This window comes from Capsicum annuum, chromosome 6 (assembly GCF_002878395.1).
Source record: "Capsicum annuum cultivar UCD-10X-F1 chromosome 6, UCD10Xv1.1, whole genome shotgun sequence".
NCBI classification, from domain to species: Eukaryota; Viridiplantae; Streptophyta; class Magnoliopsida; order Solanales; family Solanaceae; genus Capsicum; species Capsicum annuum.
Genome location: NC_061116.1, coordinates 209,247,957 through 209,268,818, shown reverse-complemented (window position 1 = coordinate 209,268,818; position 20,862 = coordinate 209,247,957). Strand labels below are relative to the sequence as shown.

The 20,862-nt window shown below is 32.8% G+C and overlaps 2 protein-coding genes and 1 pseudogene across 4 annotated transcripts in view; 1 reads left to right on the top strand and 2 right to left on the bottom strand.

The window, feature by feature from the left end:
* LOC107855400 (DExH-box ATP-dependent RNA helicase DExH14) overlaps positions 1–3,409 on the bottom strand; it is a 44,502-nt gene extending 41,093 nt beyond the window's left edge. The window contains exons 1-5 of one of the 3 annotated variants that reach the window (XM_016700402.2): positions 3,177–3,409; positions 3,033–3,094; positions 2,122–2,290; positions 386–839; positions 203–268 (exon numbers count right to left, since the gene is read on the bottom strand). In XM_016700402.2, the coding sequence (XP_016555888.2) occupies positions 203–268; positions 386–839; positions 2,122–2,290; positions 3,033–3,094; positions 3,177–3,283 (858 nt within the window). In that variant the 5' untranslated portion in view covers positions 3,284–3,409. Of the gene's footprint in view, positions 1–202; positions 269–385; positions 840–2,121; positions 2,291–3,032; positions 3,095–3,176 lie in introns of those variants that run through there. The other 2 variants (XM_047413871.1, XM_016700404.2) reach the window with 2 other exon arrangements.
* Positions 3,410–4,737: 1,328 nt separating this feature from the next.
* On the bottom strand, positions 4,738–11,445 carry LOC107855440 (glycerophosphodiester phosphodiesterase GDPD6). The gene is made up of 8 exons (XM_016700459.2): positions 11,269–11,445; positions 7,812–7,990; positions 7,378–7,561; positions 7,089–7,163; positions 6,762–6,871; positions 6,377–6,595; positions 5,788–5,943; positions 4,738–5,185 (listed from the first exon to the last, which is right to left on the bottom strand). Exons 1-8 carry the CDS (start codon positions 11,279–11,281, stop codon positions 4,943–4,945), a joined length of 1,179 nt encoding a protein of 392 aa, XP_016555945.2. The 5' UTR covers positions 11,282–11,445; the 3' UTR covers positions 4,738–4,942.
* Positions 11,446–16,144: 4,699 nt separating this feature from the next.
* On the top strand, positions 16,145–16,888 carry LOC107855358 (annotated as a pseudogene).
* Positions 16,889–20,862: the final 3,974 nt, after the last annotated feature.

Here is a 20,862-nt window from a genome sequence, read left to right as displayed (position 1 = left end):
AAATCTAGCATTCTGGAGAACTCAACTCATAAATACTAAGGCCCAGATTCACATTTATAATCTCCCAACCATTCCTAAAACATATCATCGGACTTGGACTACCGTATATGCTTTTTACAGCAATACATGATAAAATTTAAACAATTTGATGACATGTCCAATGACGACCCACAACAATTAGAGGATCAGCTCAAATTTTTACCATGATAAGATCCTGAACTGTTTCAAATGCACCATCACCAACAAGGTCAAGCAAATCGCCAGCTATCTGAATTAAAAAAAATAAAGATCATCAAAACATATTAGATGTTTACTGAACTGATGTGCCAGAAGATGTGGTTAAAGCATCCAGCAGAACTATGAAGTGAGAGTGACATATTGTTACCTCATCCCCTGGTTTCTCAGAATCAAGTACGCGGCATATGGCCATTGCCAGTTCATCTCGAGGAAGCTGTGAAGTACTTCCTCCAACTATCTTATCACAGGCATCTCTTACCCAGCTTAAATCAAATTTTCCACCAGATACAGATTCTCTATAATTTGAGAAGGCGCCATGATCATACTGTGATTCGTGACTTGAAGAAGCTGCACTATCCTGCTCAACAGAAAAATCTGAATCTTCCAATGAAACATCAATTAAGAAACGAGCTGGCGGTCTGAACACAAGGTCCGATCCAAACTCCACTTCATCAGTGGTTCCATTAGACATTTCTGGTAAAGGGGCGGTCTCAATTCCAGGGTGATAATTCTGCAATTCATACAATCTTTGTGCTAAAGAGGCAATTCTTGATAGTAATGAATCTGAAACTGCATAGCCAACAAGTTTTTGCAAATCTAGCCTGCATTCAAAATAAAAAGACTGACTTAGTAGAGTAGCAGTTCAAAGAAACTTTCTCGGCATACGGACATTCACAAAGTATTCAAAGGAAAGAAAAAAATAAACCTAGTATCTGATCTTCGGGTCTTAACTATTCGCCACTTATTTTGCATGTCTATCAGTATTCCTATATTCTTTTTCAACTTAATGCAAATTAATATGTTGATAAGGAACATCAACGCTTTGCGCACAACAAATGTTAGTCATACATTCTTTACTTACAATTACCTTAGTTGGCAATAGGATGAGAAAAGTATAAGAAGCAAGCTGAGTTCTAGAATGAATTTTTCAACTTGTTAAGATAAGAGGTTTCAAGAAATAACAAACATTTCAGCAATTAAAGACTGAAAAACTTTGACTGCTGGGTATGAAATACATCAATACGGCCATCAAGAACATTCCACCAGTGGCTGATCTTTTTGTCTAACAATTAAAAAGGTCCAACATAGAGAATATTTTGTAAGGTATCAAGCACTCAATGATTGAGCCGGGGGTCTATCGGAAACAGCCTCTCTATCTCACATTTGAGGTAGTGGTATGGACTACGTACACTTACCCTCCCAGACCCCACTTGGTGGGAAGATACTGGGTATGTTGTTGTATCAAGCACTCAATGAAATATAATGTGATTGAGCTTTGGACGATTTATGTCTCTAATACACAGGGAACAATCAATGGGATAAAATGTCAAATCAGATGGAAGATTCTAGTTAGATCCTTCTGCAAAAAAACTAAATGTTCACGGTGCTTCTGAACCCAGCGGAATCCTATATAAGTGGACCTAACACGAGAACTCCTTCGCCCTGATACTAGCAATTATCTTTTTCTCCTTTATTTTGGTGATTAGGTTTGCAAATAAAAAGTAACAAAAGGAACACAAACCAACTGCGAGTGGATTAAAATACTACAATAAGAGATGATAGAGCAAGCAGTCCGAATGATATTTTATCATAGCTTACAAAATTCACGTACTTGGGAAAGGGGATGAAAAAAGAGACTAAAAGACCCTGCTAAGAAGCTAAGGCGTCGTTCACCATGCACCTATTCCTTTTACTAGCAAACAGTCTCCTTTTGTTTCTCGCGTTAAAAGCATATCAATACGACATAAATGGTTCATTACTCCAACCCCAACTGATCTTCATTTATTCTAAAGATTAGTAAATACCATAACTATGAATAACCAAAAACAAAACAAGGAGCAAAATATTTTCTTCAAGCAATATATCAAGAAATTGTGTGTTTACTTCTTCTCAGCAATAAGCCTGTGTTCCTCACCCTCCACCATTGTCCCACTGAAAAGCCTATACACACTGAATGCCACCTCCCTAAACTCCTCTGACACTATCTCACCCTTCATCAACTCAACCACCGCGCTAATAAACTGCTTATATGCTTGCCGCAACTCAGGAGAAGCTGCACCAATTATAAAACACTTCATTAAGCAGTGCTAATAAAAATGGGGCATAAAAGGATTTCAACACATTTCCATTCAATAATAAACTAGTTGGGGTGATTATATGAATCCTCTAAAGGAACAACAACATCATAACTTGACTACTCTTTTTTTTCCTTTTTTCAAATAACTATGGTGTTTATCGGAAACGACCTCTCTACCTCACACCCAGGTAGAGCTACAAACATCGTACACTCTACCCTCCCCACACCCCACTTTCAGGGAATACACTTGGTATGTTAGTGGTGCTGTCTGGGCCAGCTTTTGTGCACCTCGACTATTTCCATGGGATACTTGCCACCTACCACTAGCAACAGGTATCAAGTACGAGGTCCGCCCAGCAACAGGGACCTTGATACCTCTATCCACCAAGGTTAGGACACATGAAAGGACATCACCTATTGTCTTTTATCTCTGCTACAATTTGAACCTGAGAAGTCATGATTCTCAACGCACTTCATTAACCACCACACTATGAATCCACTAACTGAATTCAAACATATTTCCATTTATCTCAAATATTCTTAAAGTATATTCAACCGAAAATTGAAAATTGTGGAAACTCCATTGAAAATACGGTGAGTCAAGGGACCGCCCTAACCACAATGATTTATTGTACACAGCCTTGGGCTTGAAACCGTGACCTCATGGTCACACGACAACAACTTCACCAATTCACTCGGAGTAATAGTAATATATTACCTTGGTCCCATTTATAGACAATCTTTCGAGCAAGTTCTGATTCTTCAAGTGAAGTTGCACTACTGAAAAAACACACCAAAAAAAAATAAAAATTATATCAACAGATGTGAAATTTGATTAGTTGAAGATGCGATTAACTGGTACCTGCGAGAGTTGAGATTTTGTAGAATGGTTTTGCGGTGAAGGTAAGCTTGATCGGCGTCGAATGGTTCTCTGAGAGCATTGGTAAGCCGAGGCGATTCAAACAGCATTTTTGGTTTTTGGTTTGTTTCGCCCGATTGATTCGTCTTCTCCCTCAGTGGGTTTTTTTGAGCTCGTTACCGGTTTCTTGCGCAAGATGTAATTGATGAACCGGCCGTTTTTTACCCTCCCTCTCTCCTTAAATACTCTCTCGTTTTATATTACTTGTCCACGTTAAATTTAAACAAGTAGGTATATATGTTTGCTATAATACACGTAAAATATTATGTTAGATAAAAACTTACCGTGTAAGATATCACATGGGACATATGTATTTAGTTGTTCAACTTTATTTAAGTTTAACTGGCTATATGATTTTCGATCAAGTTAAAAAGTATGTTTATATATTGTGTCAAAACTTTATTATAATTGTTAATATTAAGGGTGTAAGTGGAAAATACAATAATAATTTTCTCGATTTCATAAAGTAGACAATAAACTAAAATAATTATTTTTAGCATGAAATGGATGAATTACTTAAATTTCTTCTTGATCGGATTCAAAAGGAGTGTCTATTTTTATATTTAGTAATTTTATTTAATTTTAACATCCTACTATTTGACAAAATTTAAGACAGTGAGATTTAAAGAACTACGCAGGGTAAGATGCTTGTGGTTACTTGTGCATGCACAAAGTTGGAGGATATAAATGTTAACGTGAGGTCAAAGAATGCGTTTATGTATTATGCTTCTCCAAATTTTTTGCAATTGCTTGAGGATCTTTCATTGGAATGAAAGTTGTTGGTCAAAATTCTTCAAAGTCACTTCCGGACTCGCTCAAATAAGAAAAGCAGATCAAAGTATGGAGGAAATCATGACAAAATGTTATACACAGCATGGCAAAGCAATCTGTATATCTGTGAAAACCATTGATGAACTGATTCAAGTTGCTCTAACTCTTCAAAAATGTTGCCGTATCCGTGTCGGATCCTTCAAAAATACACTATTTTTGGAGGATCCGACACGTACCTGTAGACATTTTTGAACAGTCCGAGCAACTTAGGTCTTGGAATACATAAACAAATTGGTTACTAGGGAGATCCTTTGTATTACATGCTACCAGAGGCAACACTTCAATGCTTGGGTATTTTCTGCTGTGATCTATTATGTGTGGACTGAGAGGAACAATAGAAGATCTTAAGCAAGCAAGAAGACAGTGCAAAGACAGACCAAAGGAAACAGTTCTACTAGTTCATATTATGGGGCAGAAGCAAGCAAAATGGGCCTGTGTTCTTGCTAAACTTAACAACTACCCTGTTAGATATTGATCTGGTTTATTGTACATGGATACCTTACTAACATAAAGTGCAGAATCCATAGTAGTTAGCTGAATAGTCAATAGCGTGCAGCTTTAATTGTTGCTTTTTGTTATTTTTCCAGGATCAAACTCCAGAGTATAGTGAGTTAGCCATCTTTTTTCGTAAAACAGTGCTCAAGGTAGATGTTAAAACCCAAGAAGCACAATATGTAAAGAAGCTTGGCAAATGCCCATCGCAAGGTGGGAATTTCTTGTATAAAACAATAGCCTGGAGATTCAAGAGTGTTATTGCACCAGTTATAATATATTGAAATCTGTTTTAACTCGGGTAAATATAAATTGGAAAACCGATGATATATACAGACCAATAAATAGCATAGCCGTGATCAGACAATGAAAAATACAATTTTAACTCAGGTGGTGTATTTGAACTTGGAAAGCATCGCTTCAATCTTATGCAGAAGCCTTGTTGCTTCTTTGTCTCCAGATGCAAATGGTTTGGTCCATTCCTGATATTGGTGAAGGCTACCTGTGAAGTCTGTGAAGAGTCCATCAACTCCTATCTTGTTTATCCAGTAGTCATACTCATTGTATGGATCTTCACTGAAGTTGAAGTGTAGGTATTTGTTCTCATTCCGGAAAGTGTATGGATGAACCTGGATTTGTTATTGAAATTCAGAGGATGAATGTGTATGAAATTAAGATGAATTGCACAAAAAAAGAGAAAAAGAAAGACCACTTCTACCCATGAGATCGGTATAATAGAAGGTTTCAGTTTCTTTGGAAACTCAATAATTCAGAAGGCACTTGTTAATGGAGAGTCGACAATTTTAAGAAGAGGCGTGCATAAAATGGAATGCAGAAAGATGGCAGGGGATCTATTATAGAAGGCAACAGCAAACCCAAACACCGCCCATTAATGCATAGTGACTCACTAGCCTCTCTGAGAATTAGATGTAAAAATGACAACCCTGGCACTTAGAGGCACACACTCACCAACTAGAGGCAACCCAGCACCCCGCAAACTTAAAACAGAATGAACTCAGCAATTCATTAAGTTAAAAAAAGTACATAGCATGCCAATTCAAAACACTAAATATGAAATATAGGCATTTTCTTTCCCTTCAATTAAAAGTAATATAATCTTAATGCACAATCAAATTAATAACTGCGGAACAGAGATCAGTGGAGGGAAATATCAAATCACCAATAACTTCACATGTCGATGATATCCCAGAAACAATGATTGATCACATACCTGTAGATTACGGGCATGTGCTCTTGCGACGAGATCAGAAGGTGTTTGCAGATAATTGTTGGAACAAGGAACTATGGTGTCCTTCCAAGGCCCAATCCCCACCACATATTCCTTGATATAGTCAAGATAACCATCTGACGTGATCTCCCAGTATGACTGAAATGTGAAAAAGGATCACTAATTTTCTAAGCAACAGCAAAAACGGTTTGACAAACAGATTTCTCTAGGGAATATTTCCAGCAAAACTATATTCCTATACATGTGAATGTAGGTTCATTTCTTAATCAGCAAAGACTCAGTTTCTCATTTTTATCAAGCTTGTAAAGTGTAGTTGTTAATCCTGTAAAATTTTACGCAAGAATCTTAATATTACATGCTTTTTACAAATCTTTACCAAGTCTGCCTATAGACTGCAGATGTAGTTGACACTTTGATAAAGTCCTAAAAGTTTGGGTTTCCTTTTTGTATATGAGTCTAAATTGTGGGTAAAAGTTTCTTTTTTTCTTTTTGGAATTTAGCATTTTCCATATAAAGATGGTCAATTTCTTCTGTCACATACAGTGCTAGCTAGGTGTGGGGGAGTGAAAACCTGATTGGTGTCTTGAGTTGGCATATTCGTGTCATCAATGAGGAAGATCTTAGGCAAGTCTGTCTGATTTGATATATAAATTAACGATGTTGGTGCAAAAGATTGAATGAATGCAGGCTGCTTTAACCATTGCTTCGACATATATGAACCTTTGTATCCATACTTCTTTAGTGTCTCAACAAACTTGTCCTCGAATTTCTTACCACCTGGCCATTTGACCTGTTGGAACCAACAGTTAATGTATAAGATAACTGAAAGTATTCATAAGGATATCAGTTTTAAAACTGAGAAAAACACATAAGGGTACCAACAGATTTTCCAGCAAAACATACTCTGCAATAAAAATCAGTTTCCCCTATATTGTAGCAGAAAGGAATGAACTCACGTGTTGGTTGATAAGGACTGGATTTTTTATCTCTGGATATATTCCAACAACTCTATGAGCATCCAAAGCAATTGAGATGAACTCCTCAAAAGTAATAATAGAAAATTGTCCTGCATGTTAATTGAAAAATAAAGACACCGAGAAATATTGGCAATGAGATGTGTTTTTCTGAAAAAAGTACCCTCATATAGAATTATAGCAGAAGCATGCATGTCTAATTGTTGGGCAAAGTTAATCAAAAGAAGCATTTTTGGCTCATGTTACATTTCAGATGGCATAAATTTCCTTATCTTGTTTTGTGTTTACAGGAACATTTAGAAAACTAACCATTATATTGCTGATCTCTGAAAGGATATCTCTGCTTTACGCGCAGAAGCTTCAATTCTTGAAGGGTGAAATCAACTGCATATTAGTACAAGAAATTACTAAGAGATGAGGTAATGATATATATTATATCAGTAAGGAGATAGTGTAACACTTAGAAGTACATAAAATTTACATTTGCTTATACACATGGGCAAAATAAATCTAACACTAAATGACAACAGAACGACATAATCTATTATTGACAGGAAAACAATAGAAGTTAGCACAAGTGAAATAATAACATCCATACCCAGAAAATATCCAGTAGTGTTGACCCCTTGAACTTCATAGGTCCTCTTTCGATCAGCAAACTCCTTGTGATTTGCTATATCAGTTGTATCATCAAGGATGACATCATGGAAGCATATAAGAGCGCCATCTTTAGATGCTAAAATATCTGTTTCGATGAAATCTGTACCCTCTTCAATAGCTCTCTGCATAGTACTAGAGTTTCAGGAGCATGTTTTGCAGTTTATCTAAAGAAACAGCATGTTTGTTTCTATTACAGCATCAGTTATTGCAAGCAGAAAGGTGATATTACAAAACAGCAAAAAGACTTCCCCCCTATAAACAATTTAAGTATCAACCATGTGGCCGGCCACATATGGCCTTAACTGAAGCCATTTCATTGGATACTAAACCCAATTCCTATTTTCTACTTAGACGATTTTGTTGCAGACGTACCATGTATGCTGCTGCAGTTTCTTCAGGAACTTCTCCATTTGAACCTCGGTGTGCGATGTTGTAAGCTCGAAATGTTTGTAAAGGCTGTTTATTCCTATCATTTCTTCTTCCAGGTAGTGGATAGAGAGGTCTGGCCGAGCATCCAACAAGAAGTAACAGAAAGATATAAGGGATCACACCTGTAAAGTACATTGAGAAAGAGGTAAACATTCTGTACATGCACAGAGTCGATTATAAACGTTATCTATGCTTGTCTATCTACGGTCAATGGTTTCACACGTGACCGCATGGTATATATGATGGTGCATGTATGGTTACAACAACATACCCAGTATATTCCCACAAAGTGGGGTCTGGGGAGGGTAAGTGTACTCAGTCCATACCACTACCTTAGAGGTGAGATAGAGAAGTTGTTTTTGATAACCATGATGGTGCATATATGGTTACAGACCAATATATACATGAATGCGTGCACTTGACATCAGCAATTGATCAATTCTGATAAACAAATTTATAGTAACTTGAGAAAAGTTATAACATCTTACATTTCAATCTTAAACATTGAAAACTCTGTAAACTAAGCAAGCAGTAGTACTAACACAACAGCCACTGTGCCTAGGTCCTAAACTAGGACTACTCAACAGCTACGTCAAATTCACATTCTTTAGCAACAAGCAGCATGACAAATATGCGAAGAATGTACAGTCAGCGATTTATTCAGCCAATGCACAACTGAATAGTGCTTGCAGTGCAGGTTAGCCAAATATATCATAACAAGTTCAACCCAATGTTTATAGCCTAGTTTGAAATGGGTATCCTTCTAAACTTTGGACTAAGTGCTAGATTTACATTAATTCTTATTCTGGAAATCAATAATGAAAAATAAGATTTACCTATAATAGGAATTTTTTGGTGACCCTTATTTGGTTCACTAATTCTATGAATCAATTACCTTCAATCACATGCTAGTTGGGTTGCCTACGCTAATCCTTTATATGCCTTCCGTGATATTTGGTTGACTAATTGGAATGAGTTGAACCCGTTATATTATGCACCATCATTATATGATGCACAATACTGCATTAAAGCAATTGACATATCTGGCAGTACTTTCGACTCTAACTAAATAAAACTAACAGTGCTCCTTTTTCGATTTGGAGAGAAAATTCCTTCTTTTGAGCTGATCCGAAATATAAATTCTATAATCTACAACAACACCAATGCATTAATTTTAAATTAGTTGGGGTCAACATATGAATCCTCAACATCCATGTTTATATTCTATAAGTGCAAACAAAATGTTTTAACATTTCACATCTCATTGAATATGATACACAAAAAAGTTGAGCAGGATTTTCCAAATTCAAAAACTAGTCTTACTTCTCTTACCAATTAATACTAACTAACATGCATCTCCAAGTTTACCTTTATAAATCGTGTCATGTCACACCATGACATTTTTTTTTTTTTGATAAGATATGTCACACCATGACATTCACTTTAAAGTAGAGCGGTAAGTTCAAAGCTTATATAATGTTTACTTAGACTGATTTCAAAGCTTATATAATGTTTACTTAGACTGATTTCAAAGCTTATATAATGTTTACCTAGACCGACTGAGTTCAAAGCTTATACAATGTTTGCCTACATAGACTGATTTCAATTCAACTAACACGCATCTCCAAGTTTACCTTTAGAAATTGTGTCATGTCACACCATGACATTCACTTTAAAGAAGAGAAGTAAGTTCAAAACTTATATAATGTCTACTTAGACTGATTTCAAAGCTTGTATAATGTTTACCTAGACAGACTGAGTTCAAAGCTTATACAATGTTTACCTACATAGACTGATTCCAATACAGTGCTTTGGAGTATTCAAAAAGCACGAACAAACAAAAGCTTCCAGTCCAGTTAATATCATTTGGGATTCTGTGGTTGGCAAACAAAGGAGACTACAAATTCACCTAACATCACATGGTATTAATGGGGAAACAGAGACCCTACAAAACTATTTAGTACTAATGCGATTGCTAACATCTCTCTGCGGTTTTATGGGGCCAGATTGACCTACAAAGTAATTCAAGAACTGAATTCAGTAACCCCAACTTAGCATGTAAAATATTTAAGAGTTACCAACCGATTTCAAGGTGTAAACCTGTCATGTATTAATGAGACACACCAAATTTTAACTTATGTCTTTCTTTTCTTGTATCTTTTATCAGTACACCTCCTCCCCATAATAGATAATTTTATGGTATCACAAGTCAATTAGATATCAAATAAATGCAAAGACGCTGCATATAATGCGTGCTTATCTGGGAAAAGCTTGGACAAGAATTTTAATTGTCAAGAGTACCAGACAAAGCTCACAGATAAGCTCTTGACGAACTTTTCAACCCTCCCATTTACTCAAAGTAAATTATGCAGATATGTATCAAATGCAGATTTCTGCAACCTATTGCCACAGTACAACAACAACATACCCATTGTAGAGCCACAAAGTGGGGTTTGGAGAGTGTAGAGTGTTCAGACCTTACCTCTATCACAGAGGTAGAGAGGTTGTTTCCAACAGATCCCCCAGCTCAAGAAAAAACAGTCCAAAGCAGTCCCGAAAAAGAATAAACAATTTAATTACTAAAAAACTATTACTACAGTACATTACTTAACCTATTAATAAATGATTTGATTAGTAACTTAATAACAGCAATGTGACCAGGAGATCACGGGTTCAAGCCGTGAAAACAGCCTCTTGCAGAAAAGCAAGGTAAGGCTATGTACAATAGAGCCTTGTGGTTTGGTTCGGTCCTTCCCTGGACCCCACACATAGCGGAGCTTTAGTACCGGGCTGCCCTTCTTTTTATAGCAGCAACATATTGAATTTGGTCCAACTTAACTAACTCAGTGCACTTTGGAACACAGGGATTAGTTTATTAATCCAAGATTTGACCCCACGAAGAACTTAAAACCCATTAAAAAAACAATCTTTCAAATGATTCCACTTAATACAGCAGCTATATACATAAAAGGGGTCGTAGATATACAAAATCTAAGCTGAAAACACAATTTTTCAAGAACCAAATGACAATCTTAGAACAACAACAACTGGCTAGCCAGTGAAATCCCACATCCCACCAGTGGGGTTTGGGAGGATAGAGCGTACGCAGACCTTACCACTACCGCGTCCCTAATGACAATCTTAGGAAAAAATTTAAAATTTTACTCCTACCATATACACATTAATTCCCAACTAGCTGAGGGTAAACCATATATAAAACTAAATCCACTCCACTAGATTTCATTCCAATACTAAATACAACAAATCCCCGCGCAAAACAAAAGCTTTAATGCAGCGGGTTGCTTATTAAATACAACAAATAAATCCAAAACTTTCCAAAATTAAAAAAAAAAAAGTCCAATTTTTTCAAGAATTGCTATTTGGGATTTGTAATGCTTACTTGGTGAAACCATGGAAACTGTTCTCTTCTTTCTCTTCCGTTTAGCAAATGAGTACTACACAATATTGAATTTTATATATATATATATATGAATTTTTTGCAGATTCGTTGCCGTGGATTTACCAATAATTCCAAGAATATTCCGAAAAAATGGAAAATTGGAAAATTTTGAAATTTCAGACGTGTTACAGTTACATGTAAATTGATTTATAGTAACAACAGGAACTGTAAGAGACGTAGATTGGAAAAACAAGATTCAGATCTACGGTTGATATGATTGAGTCAGGTGAAAGTACTGTCACTGTAGAAGCGATCACGTTTTTGATTGGCAGGTAACTGAATATGGGAATTATATTTTATTGAGTTGATGATAAGTCCACTTATGATTGGTACAAATCATATATATTGAATTTTTATGTTATTAAGTTTTAATTTATTTGACGAGAAATTTAAGAAATTAAAGTGCTGAACTTATTTTAAAAATAAACAGTTAGGTGTTTGTACAAAAGTGCTGAAATTGAAAAAACGTTATTGATGTGTTTGGTAAATAATACTTTTAAGCACTTTTTTTTTAAAATGATTGAAATACCCTTATAGTTGTTAATAATATATAGAGTTGATTATTATTAATTTTCATTGCTAAAATGATTAAAATTAAAATTAATATATATATTAAAAAAAATCATGAATGACTAATTTGTGCGCTAAAAATATTTTTTTTTAAGAGATTGAAATGAGACTCTTTGAAAAGATTGTTTCGTATCATTAAGGTGCAATTTACGACACTTTCATTTTCTTATTAAACTGAACTTGTTGTGTTTAACCTTCCAAGATAATATTAATATATATGTTGAGTTTATCATTAAGCAAAATATATATGTTACTAATCTTGAAGGAAATGCAACAATTTAAGAGACAATCTAGAACAAAGTATGTGGTGTTGAGGAGCAGCGTTGGTTTTTTCTCAGAGAAATGAAAGTGCGGAATTGAACGTGTGCTGAAGGTAAGAAAAGGAGAATTAGGGCAAGGGTAAAACTGGAATAACTCATAATTGTAAGGGACGAGATGATAATTTTGTTAGTCAACTTAAAATTCTGAAAAAATAAACACCTATTAGGCTGCTTATTGATTTTAGCTTAAAAAAAAAAACTAAAATCAACTTATTTTAAACAACTTAAAATTTTGTCAAACACCAATATAAGCAAAAAAATGCTTATAAGTTGTTTTGACCAACTTATAAGCACTCTCAAACACCCTTTAATTGTAAAACTAAAGATATATCGAATGTACTAAAATGATTAATAAAGAGTTGTCAAAGAAGAAAATATATGACTCAGAAAATATATATATTCCAATATATAGAAGAGGCTTGGAAGCAAGAGGCGGTCGTCATGCCTGCTTCCTCCGTGATTTTATCATATCATCCCTAATTAATTATTATATGTCATTTAGGTATTAAAAAAATTAATAATATTTAACAAATATAAGAAGAGGCTTAGAAGCATGAGGCGGTTGTCATGCTTGCTTACTCTATGATTTTATCATATCATCCCTAATTAATTATTATATGTCATTTAGGTATTAAAAAATTAATAATATTTAACAAAAATATAAAATAGGCATTTATGACATGTCTGCTTCATCTGCTTCAATTTCATCCCTAATTAATTACTATAGATCATTTAAGTATTAATCCGTAATTTTACTATATCACCCCTAATTAATTATTATATGTCATTTAAGTACTAAAATTAATAATATTTAACAACAAATAAAATACACATTTATGGCATGCCTGCTTCAGTTGCTTCAACCGTAATTTTATTATTTCATCCCTAATCAATTACTATAAGTCATTTAAGTATTAAAAAAATTAATAATATTTAATAAAAAGGATAAAATAAATTAAAAAATGATAAACAAACTATTGAAGTTTTAAATTAACTTGACATCTTATATAAGGTCTGTCTAAATTTTTTTCACAACTATTTTTTATATTAATTTTGTTATACCACTTCTAATAAGTTATTTCCTAATTGATTATTATATGTCATTTACGTATTAAAAAATTAATAATATTTGATTAAAAAAAAAGTAAAATAGACGTTTATGACATGTTTGCTTCAGTTGTTTCAACCGTAATTTTACTATTTTATCCCTAATTAATTATTATGATTCATCTAAATATTAAAAAAATATTTAATAAAAAAAGATAAATTAATTATTGATATTTTAAATTAACTTGACATCTTATATGAGGCCCGCTTAATTTTTTTCACAATTATTTTTTATAGTAATTTTATTGTATTGCTTCTAATAAGTTATTATGAGTCATTTAAGTTGTGTCTACTTTGGGACTTCAATCGTGATATTTGATTGACTCTTGAAATTATATCAGTGTCACTTAAATTGAAATAGAAGAAACAATATTATAAATTTCAGTAATTAAAAACTTAAATTATTCTAAAAATATAATAGACTATCAATGCTACAAAACTTTGGACAAGGAGAGTTATAAATTATAATGGCTAACAACTTAAAATAGTAAATTACAATGTCAAAAACTATTATAAATTACAATAGCTAACAACTTAAAATATCTAAAAATATTTAAAATATAATTAATTATCACCTCATGGTCGTCCTGCCAGCTTAGTGGTAAGGGGCATTTCAGTCCTTTCACTAGCTACTGTATTCTTAACTATTAGATGACATTTGTACAAGTTTACACGTGTCTTAACATTTGTCGACTATGCTGCTTGAGATAAGAACGCACATGAAGCGGGGCTTGTCATTGTTACCAACAAGTTTTGACATCTATGTCCACTTTGTCCATCGTCTCTTTCTCTTTTTACAATTGTATTGTTCTCAATTTCTTCTTACAGTTGCTTGATTCTTAACTTGATTGTTACCTTGATATTTTTGTTCTATGAATTTTATATTTTTGTTGTTATGGAATCTGTTATCTACTTTTTTCCTTTTTTATTTTTGGGGTATGGTAGTTTAATAGTTCTCTCTTTAGCTAATTGGATATTAATTACTGCTTAATCTTTATTTTTTTTTAACAAAGATATTCGTACTACTTACAAATTTATCTTAGCCGTATTTTTTATTTTTGTTCGGTTTACAGGTTATTAACTTTTGGCAAAGGGGAAAAATAGTTGACTTCACTAGAAAATCAATTTGCATATGCGAAGCAATTCAAACAGATTAAATTAATCACAATGAACGGTAATCTCTGATTGTTTTTTATTGATGAACTTTCTGAATGTTTTCTTGATTCTTATTTCTTAGATAAAAACATGAGTTTTGTCAAACATATCACTTGGTCGATGGCTTTTGTAGCCATCCAGGAAGTTTTGTAAGATTAACACCATGTTATTTTGATGTGATTCACTATATTTCGGTGGCAATTGATAATCTATTCACATCAATAATTTAGTTTCAAAATAAGAATTGCTCAGGCACAACTGTAACTATTCAAGATTTTGGACATTGTTTTGTGCAAAATGTATGTCTATACCACTAGAAATCATTAGTAAATATTGGCTAAGTGGTATCTTTTTCCTTTTCTTACAACAAACACATTGAAAAGAAAGAGCATATGTTTCTTCAACCTTCAGATTAGCCAATTATGTAGGAGGTTTGCAGTTGAATCTTCTCTATGGAGCACCAATTCTTCATATTACTATGTGTATAAGGAAGGCTAGAAACTCATGCTCCTACAAATTGTACATTATGTGTATAATGATCATATAGTTATGTGGTTGATGAAACCAACATAGTACTCTTTTATCAACTGCATCTCTTTATCTGTGTTATATGAATATCTTGATAAACATATGATGAATTTACTTTTTCCCATTGATCAGTATTGCTTGTTACTGTAATTACTTCAATTCTTATTTTTGAAAACTTTTTCTATATTTCAGCATCGTAGAAAAGTAGATTGATACAGGGAAACTAAGCAAACAAGCTTTCTACTACACAGGTAAGGTCTGCATACATCCTACCTTTTCCATATCCCTCATATTAGATAACACTTGGTATGTTGCCATTGTTTAAACAAACTCTCAACATATAAGAACATCAGATTAAATGTTAAGTACCAGGCGACCTCAATTTTTTTAGCTTATACAACTTTAAAGCTTTATATATCTGATCTAACTGGGCTAAAAATAAATTTAGTTTTAACACTGTTGCTCCCCAAAAATTGGTCTTTAATATTAATTATGTGGCTTTCTGGAAGTTGTTTCGCTACCTGATACTGTTGTTTTGTTATTTTGCAGTACAAGTTGATCGAAAATAGAGCAATATGTCTGACTTCTCACCCAGAGATATTTTTTATGCAAGTCCTTATCATATCCATGAAAGGGGTATACCTCTTCTTTTGTCTCTATGTGCTAATATCAATTGTTACTACTTGTTGGTGTTTTAGCTCATGCATGACTTCTAAGTATTGTTTTGTCTAAGGAATTTGATCAAGTCTTGTATTGATGGTGGGCAAGATCCTTCAGTTTTTAAGGTGCGCATACATTGATGTGGTGCGGAATCTGATCCTATAATCGATTTTGAGGCTGATTCCATGGGAGTTGCTATTGGTAATACAACTTCTCCGCGAAGATCAACAATAGAGGAGGTTCAAAATGAGCTTAGGTAATGTTAGCATGCTGCAGATACAAAATCTTAAGAAAGTAAAGGAGTTTTTGAATTTGAAAATCTTAAACTAAAGATATATAAATATACCAAAATGTCCTTTAATTTTGTAATCATAAAAATGTATGTAGAATGTTACAATTAAAGATGTTGAGAGATTTTTAGGAGCTATTGTTTAGTATGTTCGCGTGACATATGAATTATATTAAACTTTGGATATATATAGAAAGTCCGCCACCTCAGTTTTACCACCCCATTCACGATCATGAATCATTTACGACCTTGGAATACACCATGTATGTCGAAACTGGTGCTGGAAAGCATGTACCAACAACTATATTTGTTGATCTTGAACCAACTGTTATTGATGAAGTTAGAAATGCCGTCTATCATCAGCTTTTCTATCCTGAACAACTTATTTATAGAAAGAACGATGCTGCTAATAATTTTGCCAAAGGACATTATAATGTTAGCAAAGAGATTGTTTATCTTTTCCTTGATCGCATTAGAAAATTAGCTGATAACTGCACTGCTTTGCAATGATTCTTGGTCTTTAATGCTATTGGCGGTGGTATTGGTTCTGGAATGCTTATTTGTTGATTATGATAAAAAGTCCAACATTGTGTTTACTATCTACTCTTCTCCCCAGGTGAATACCATATATAACCATGCATCTCTTATTTGTAACAGCAAGATTATTTGTGTCTGTTCAATTTTAGGTATCCATTACTGTTGCAGAACCTTATAACAGTGTTCTTTCAACCCATTCCCTTTTAGAACACATTGATATGGTTGTGATGTTTACAATAAAGCCATTATGCTTTTATCATATACCCCTGTCATCTCAGCTGAAAACGCATACCATGAGCAATTATCTGTACTTGAGATAATTAATGCAGTTTTTGAGCACTCAAGCATGATGGCTAAATGTGATCCAACGCATCGAAAATATATGGCGTATTAACGTAGTGGACGATTCAATTTGTTGACTAGTAAAGATTTTGCACCAATAACAAGCGTGAGCTACTTGTATCTGAACAGAGTACAGAAAATTTTTTAATGTGGATGCAACCGTGTGATTTTATTTTTTTGATTTTGAGATTTGAACAAATGCCCAACTGGCTTCAAAAGGCATTCGTCCACTGGTATGTTGGAGAAGGCATGGAAGAGGTAGAGTTTTCTGAAGCCCCTGAAGATTTACTTGCACTTGAAAAAGACTACGAGCAAGTGGTGCTGAAGGAGTTGATAACGAAAAAAATGGTGAAGAATATTAATGTAGACCAACAACTTTGAAGATAGTATTGCTCTAATACCTTGCATATGTTTTTGTTGTTATTTGCTATCATTTGTTGTCCACAGGGTAATTTGACATTTCTTTCCATTCAAGTCTGAATATTTTCAACTATTAGTGATTACCTACATGATAACTTACCATTCATATTACAGTGATTGTTCATATTATCATTTAATCTCTACATTGTGATAATTGATTAAGAAAAATATGAAATCTTGACTTAACGGCTCTGAATTATCAACTGTGAAGCTATAACTAACGGTTATAAATTATAGCTATGTACAATTATTGGGCCTGCGCTAGCGCGGGCTTCTACATCTAGTATTTAGAAAATCAACAACAACAACAACAACAAATTCAGTGTATTCCCACATAGTGGGATCTGGGGAGGGTAAAATGTACACAGTCCATACCTCTACCTCTAAAGAAGTAGAAAGACAGTTTCCGATAGACCCCCGACTCGAGACACGGAATACTACACATAGTATTTAGAAAACCAAATTATTAAAAAAGAATAGTAACATAAATAAATTATTTAAACAGGGGAATATAGTCCTATCAATTTTCAACCTTAATTTCCTCAACAGAAATTAGTTAATTAAATAAACAGAAAGCTATAAACACACTAAAAAAAGAATTTAATTCCAATAAAGTGTCGTAATAAAATAAAACTTGGTATTATATTGGCATATAAATTTAAAAAGTGTATTGAATCTTGTAGTATAAAATTAAAGATAAATCAAATATGTTAAAATGTCATTTACTAAAGAGTTGTCAAAAAAAGAAAATATATGACTCAAAAAATATACTATATATTTTTAGAAACTGGATTATTAAAAAGGAAAAGTAACACAAATAAATTATTGAAACAGGGGAATATAGTCCTATGAATTTCAACCTTAATTTTCTCAACAAAAATTAGTTAATTAAATAAACAGAAAGCTATAAATGCACTAAAAAGGAATTTAATTCCAACAAGGTGTCAATATTATATTGGTATATAATACAAACCACTTTTCTTATTGTCAAAATTGTGTTTTTTACTAATATGGGTTCTGGTGTAGCGGATGAGGCTGCTCCACCTTTAATTAGAGGTTGAAGGTTCGACTCTGGGCATCGAGAAAACTATGTTGGAAGCGCTATCCCCGAATGGGGTCCTACCTGGTGCGAATCTAAATTAATCGAGTTTCAATATGAATATCGGATACCGGATGAAAAATAAAATAAAAAATTGTGTTTTTGTGCAACTTGATAATCAAAAGAGGTTGAAGATAACATGCCTTTGATGATTGGATATGGATGTATAATTTTGGGATGAATTAAAAAAAAAAAAAAGTTTGACTATTTACTACTAGTATTCGATTTTATCATAAAGTTCAAACTTTATGGCTATCCAGTGTTCCCATTTTGTCGACGATAATTCGTCAACATTTGCAATTAGTTATGGGTCATTCGCACATTTCTATTTTGTGTGGTATTTAATTTTTGTTCTTCAGTATTTTAAGTAATGAAATAGTAACTGAAAATATATGATATTCAAATAATAAATATTTTTTAAGAACATAAATATATATATTTTTTATTATAATATCTCACAAATTACGTCATAAAAAGCATAGCAAGTTGTGTTTTTAATATTAAAATAACATACTATCTCCATCCTATTTTATGTGTCGTCATTTGACTGGGCACGAATTTTAATAAATAAGTGATGACTTTATAAAGTTATAAAATTGTCCCTCTTAAAGTTATTTTAATGGGGTATTTACTTTTTAATTGTCTTTTTTTTAATAAGTGGGACTCACAAAAAATAAAATGAAAATAATGTCATTAAATAGTTACCAAATAAGAAAATATGACATTCCGTTTTGGACGAATCGAAAAGGAAATAATGACAGGTGAAATGCAATTGAGGGAGTATAATTTATTTCATGACATAAATTATGTACTCCACAAGTTATATCATAAAAGGCACAATATGTTATATGTACATGAGAGGGTATAATGTTAAAAAAAAAAAAGTCACGTGCACTAGAGCTCCAACTAATATGTGCGATTTTGAAAATGGGCATAATGTATATATTCTTTTGAAAAAAAAGAAACAATACATAGATCCCATATACTCTACCATCCGCATTAGCTATGACATTTTTTTATCTAAAGTTATACGTCCCAAAAAGTATATTCAATTTCTGAACACTATAACAAATTCAAGAAAATACTACACATACAACTTGTGTAGCATAACTTAATTATCTATACTTATACGAGTGAATTAAGCTTGAAAAATTAAATATTTTAATCCACAAATTTTTATTAAATCTCCAATAAATGCAAAAATTAAAGATGACCATCATATTTAAGGACTTTAGAAAACTGTCCTACAATAAGGACAATCCTTAGAAAAACTTCACTCCCTTGTTCCATATTAGTTGGTCATTTTACTAATATTAGATAATTTTTTTCCGCATTATATTTACAATTAATTTTTTTTTAAAGTGTTCACACTTGTTTGTAAGATTCCCAAAAAAATATTTTAAGAGGTGAATTAGTAAAATCACCTTCTTATTTATGATTTTTTAATATACATGTAAAAAGAAAAATGACCGACTAATATAAAACACATCAATTACCAAGCAACTTTTGAGTCATTCACTACGAATTACGATTGGCCATTTATCTAAGTTTAATTAAAATCTATTCATCCACTTGGGTTGCCCTTCTCTAACTCTATGCATAACGAGAGCCACAATGCAATGACGAACCTTTTCTCTAGTTTTTTTTTTTTTTTTTAAATCAATGTTTCTTTCGTAAAATGGAAAAAAGAAGAGCATAAGGAAGAAGTTGGCATCTAATAGCATTGCAATTTTTCAGCTTTGTCTTTAAAAAAATAGTCATAATTGTCACGAAGTTTCAAATTTCATAAGTGAAAATTTCGTGTGTAATATCTGAAACTTTAAAACGATAACTATTTTTTTTTATTATAAAAGCTGAAAAATATTTGTGAATTTTACTAGCAATTGGCTATAGGGAGTGGCCATGACTTTTTGCTCATTCAAACTAGCTAAATAGTTGTCCGTTTGATCATGATTTTTTTTTTCAAAAATAATTTTTAGAATAACTAAAGTCTGATTATGATACGCTAGAATAATATTAGGTAGTTTTGAAGGTAATTTGTTCCCACTAAAAAACAATTCAACTTTTTATTTTTAAAACAAACATATTCAAACATAACGTTAACTTCTAAATACTAGTAGTACTATTATTTTTCAATTTTCAAATTTCAAATATTAGTCAATTCATGCCGAAGGGCGGAGTTAGGGTTGGGCATAAAATACCGAAAATCGAATTACCAAACAGATCGAATAAAAAAATTTGGTAATTGGTATTCGGTAATTCGGTATTTGGTATGATATTTGAGAGTAAAATTTCAACATTTCGATATTCGGGATTGAATTTGGTAGAAGATATTAATACGTTTGGTATTCGGTACCTAATATCGAATAACGAATATATATATATGTGTGTGTATGTGTGTCTGACCCAACCCAATAGACAATAGTATTAGTCATCTCAAAGAATTTTTTAGACCTTGATAATATATTCATAAAAAGCAACAAAAATAATACTAAATAGGGTTTCTA

Coding starts and splice junctions, on each gene's coding strand:
- LOC107855440 (XM_016700459.2), bottom strand. Junction 6,596..6,761: donor CAGTCCTTATCAACCAACAC/GTGAGTTCATTC, acceptor TGGTTCCAACAG/GTCAAATGGCCAGGTGGTAA. Junction 5,186..5,787: donor CACATGCCCGTAATCTACAG/GTATGTGATCAA, acceptor TAACAAATCCAG/GTTCATCCATACACTTTCCG.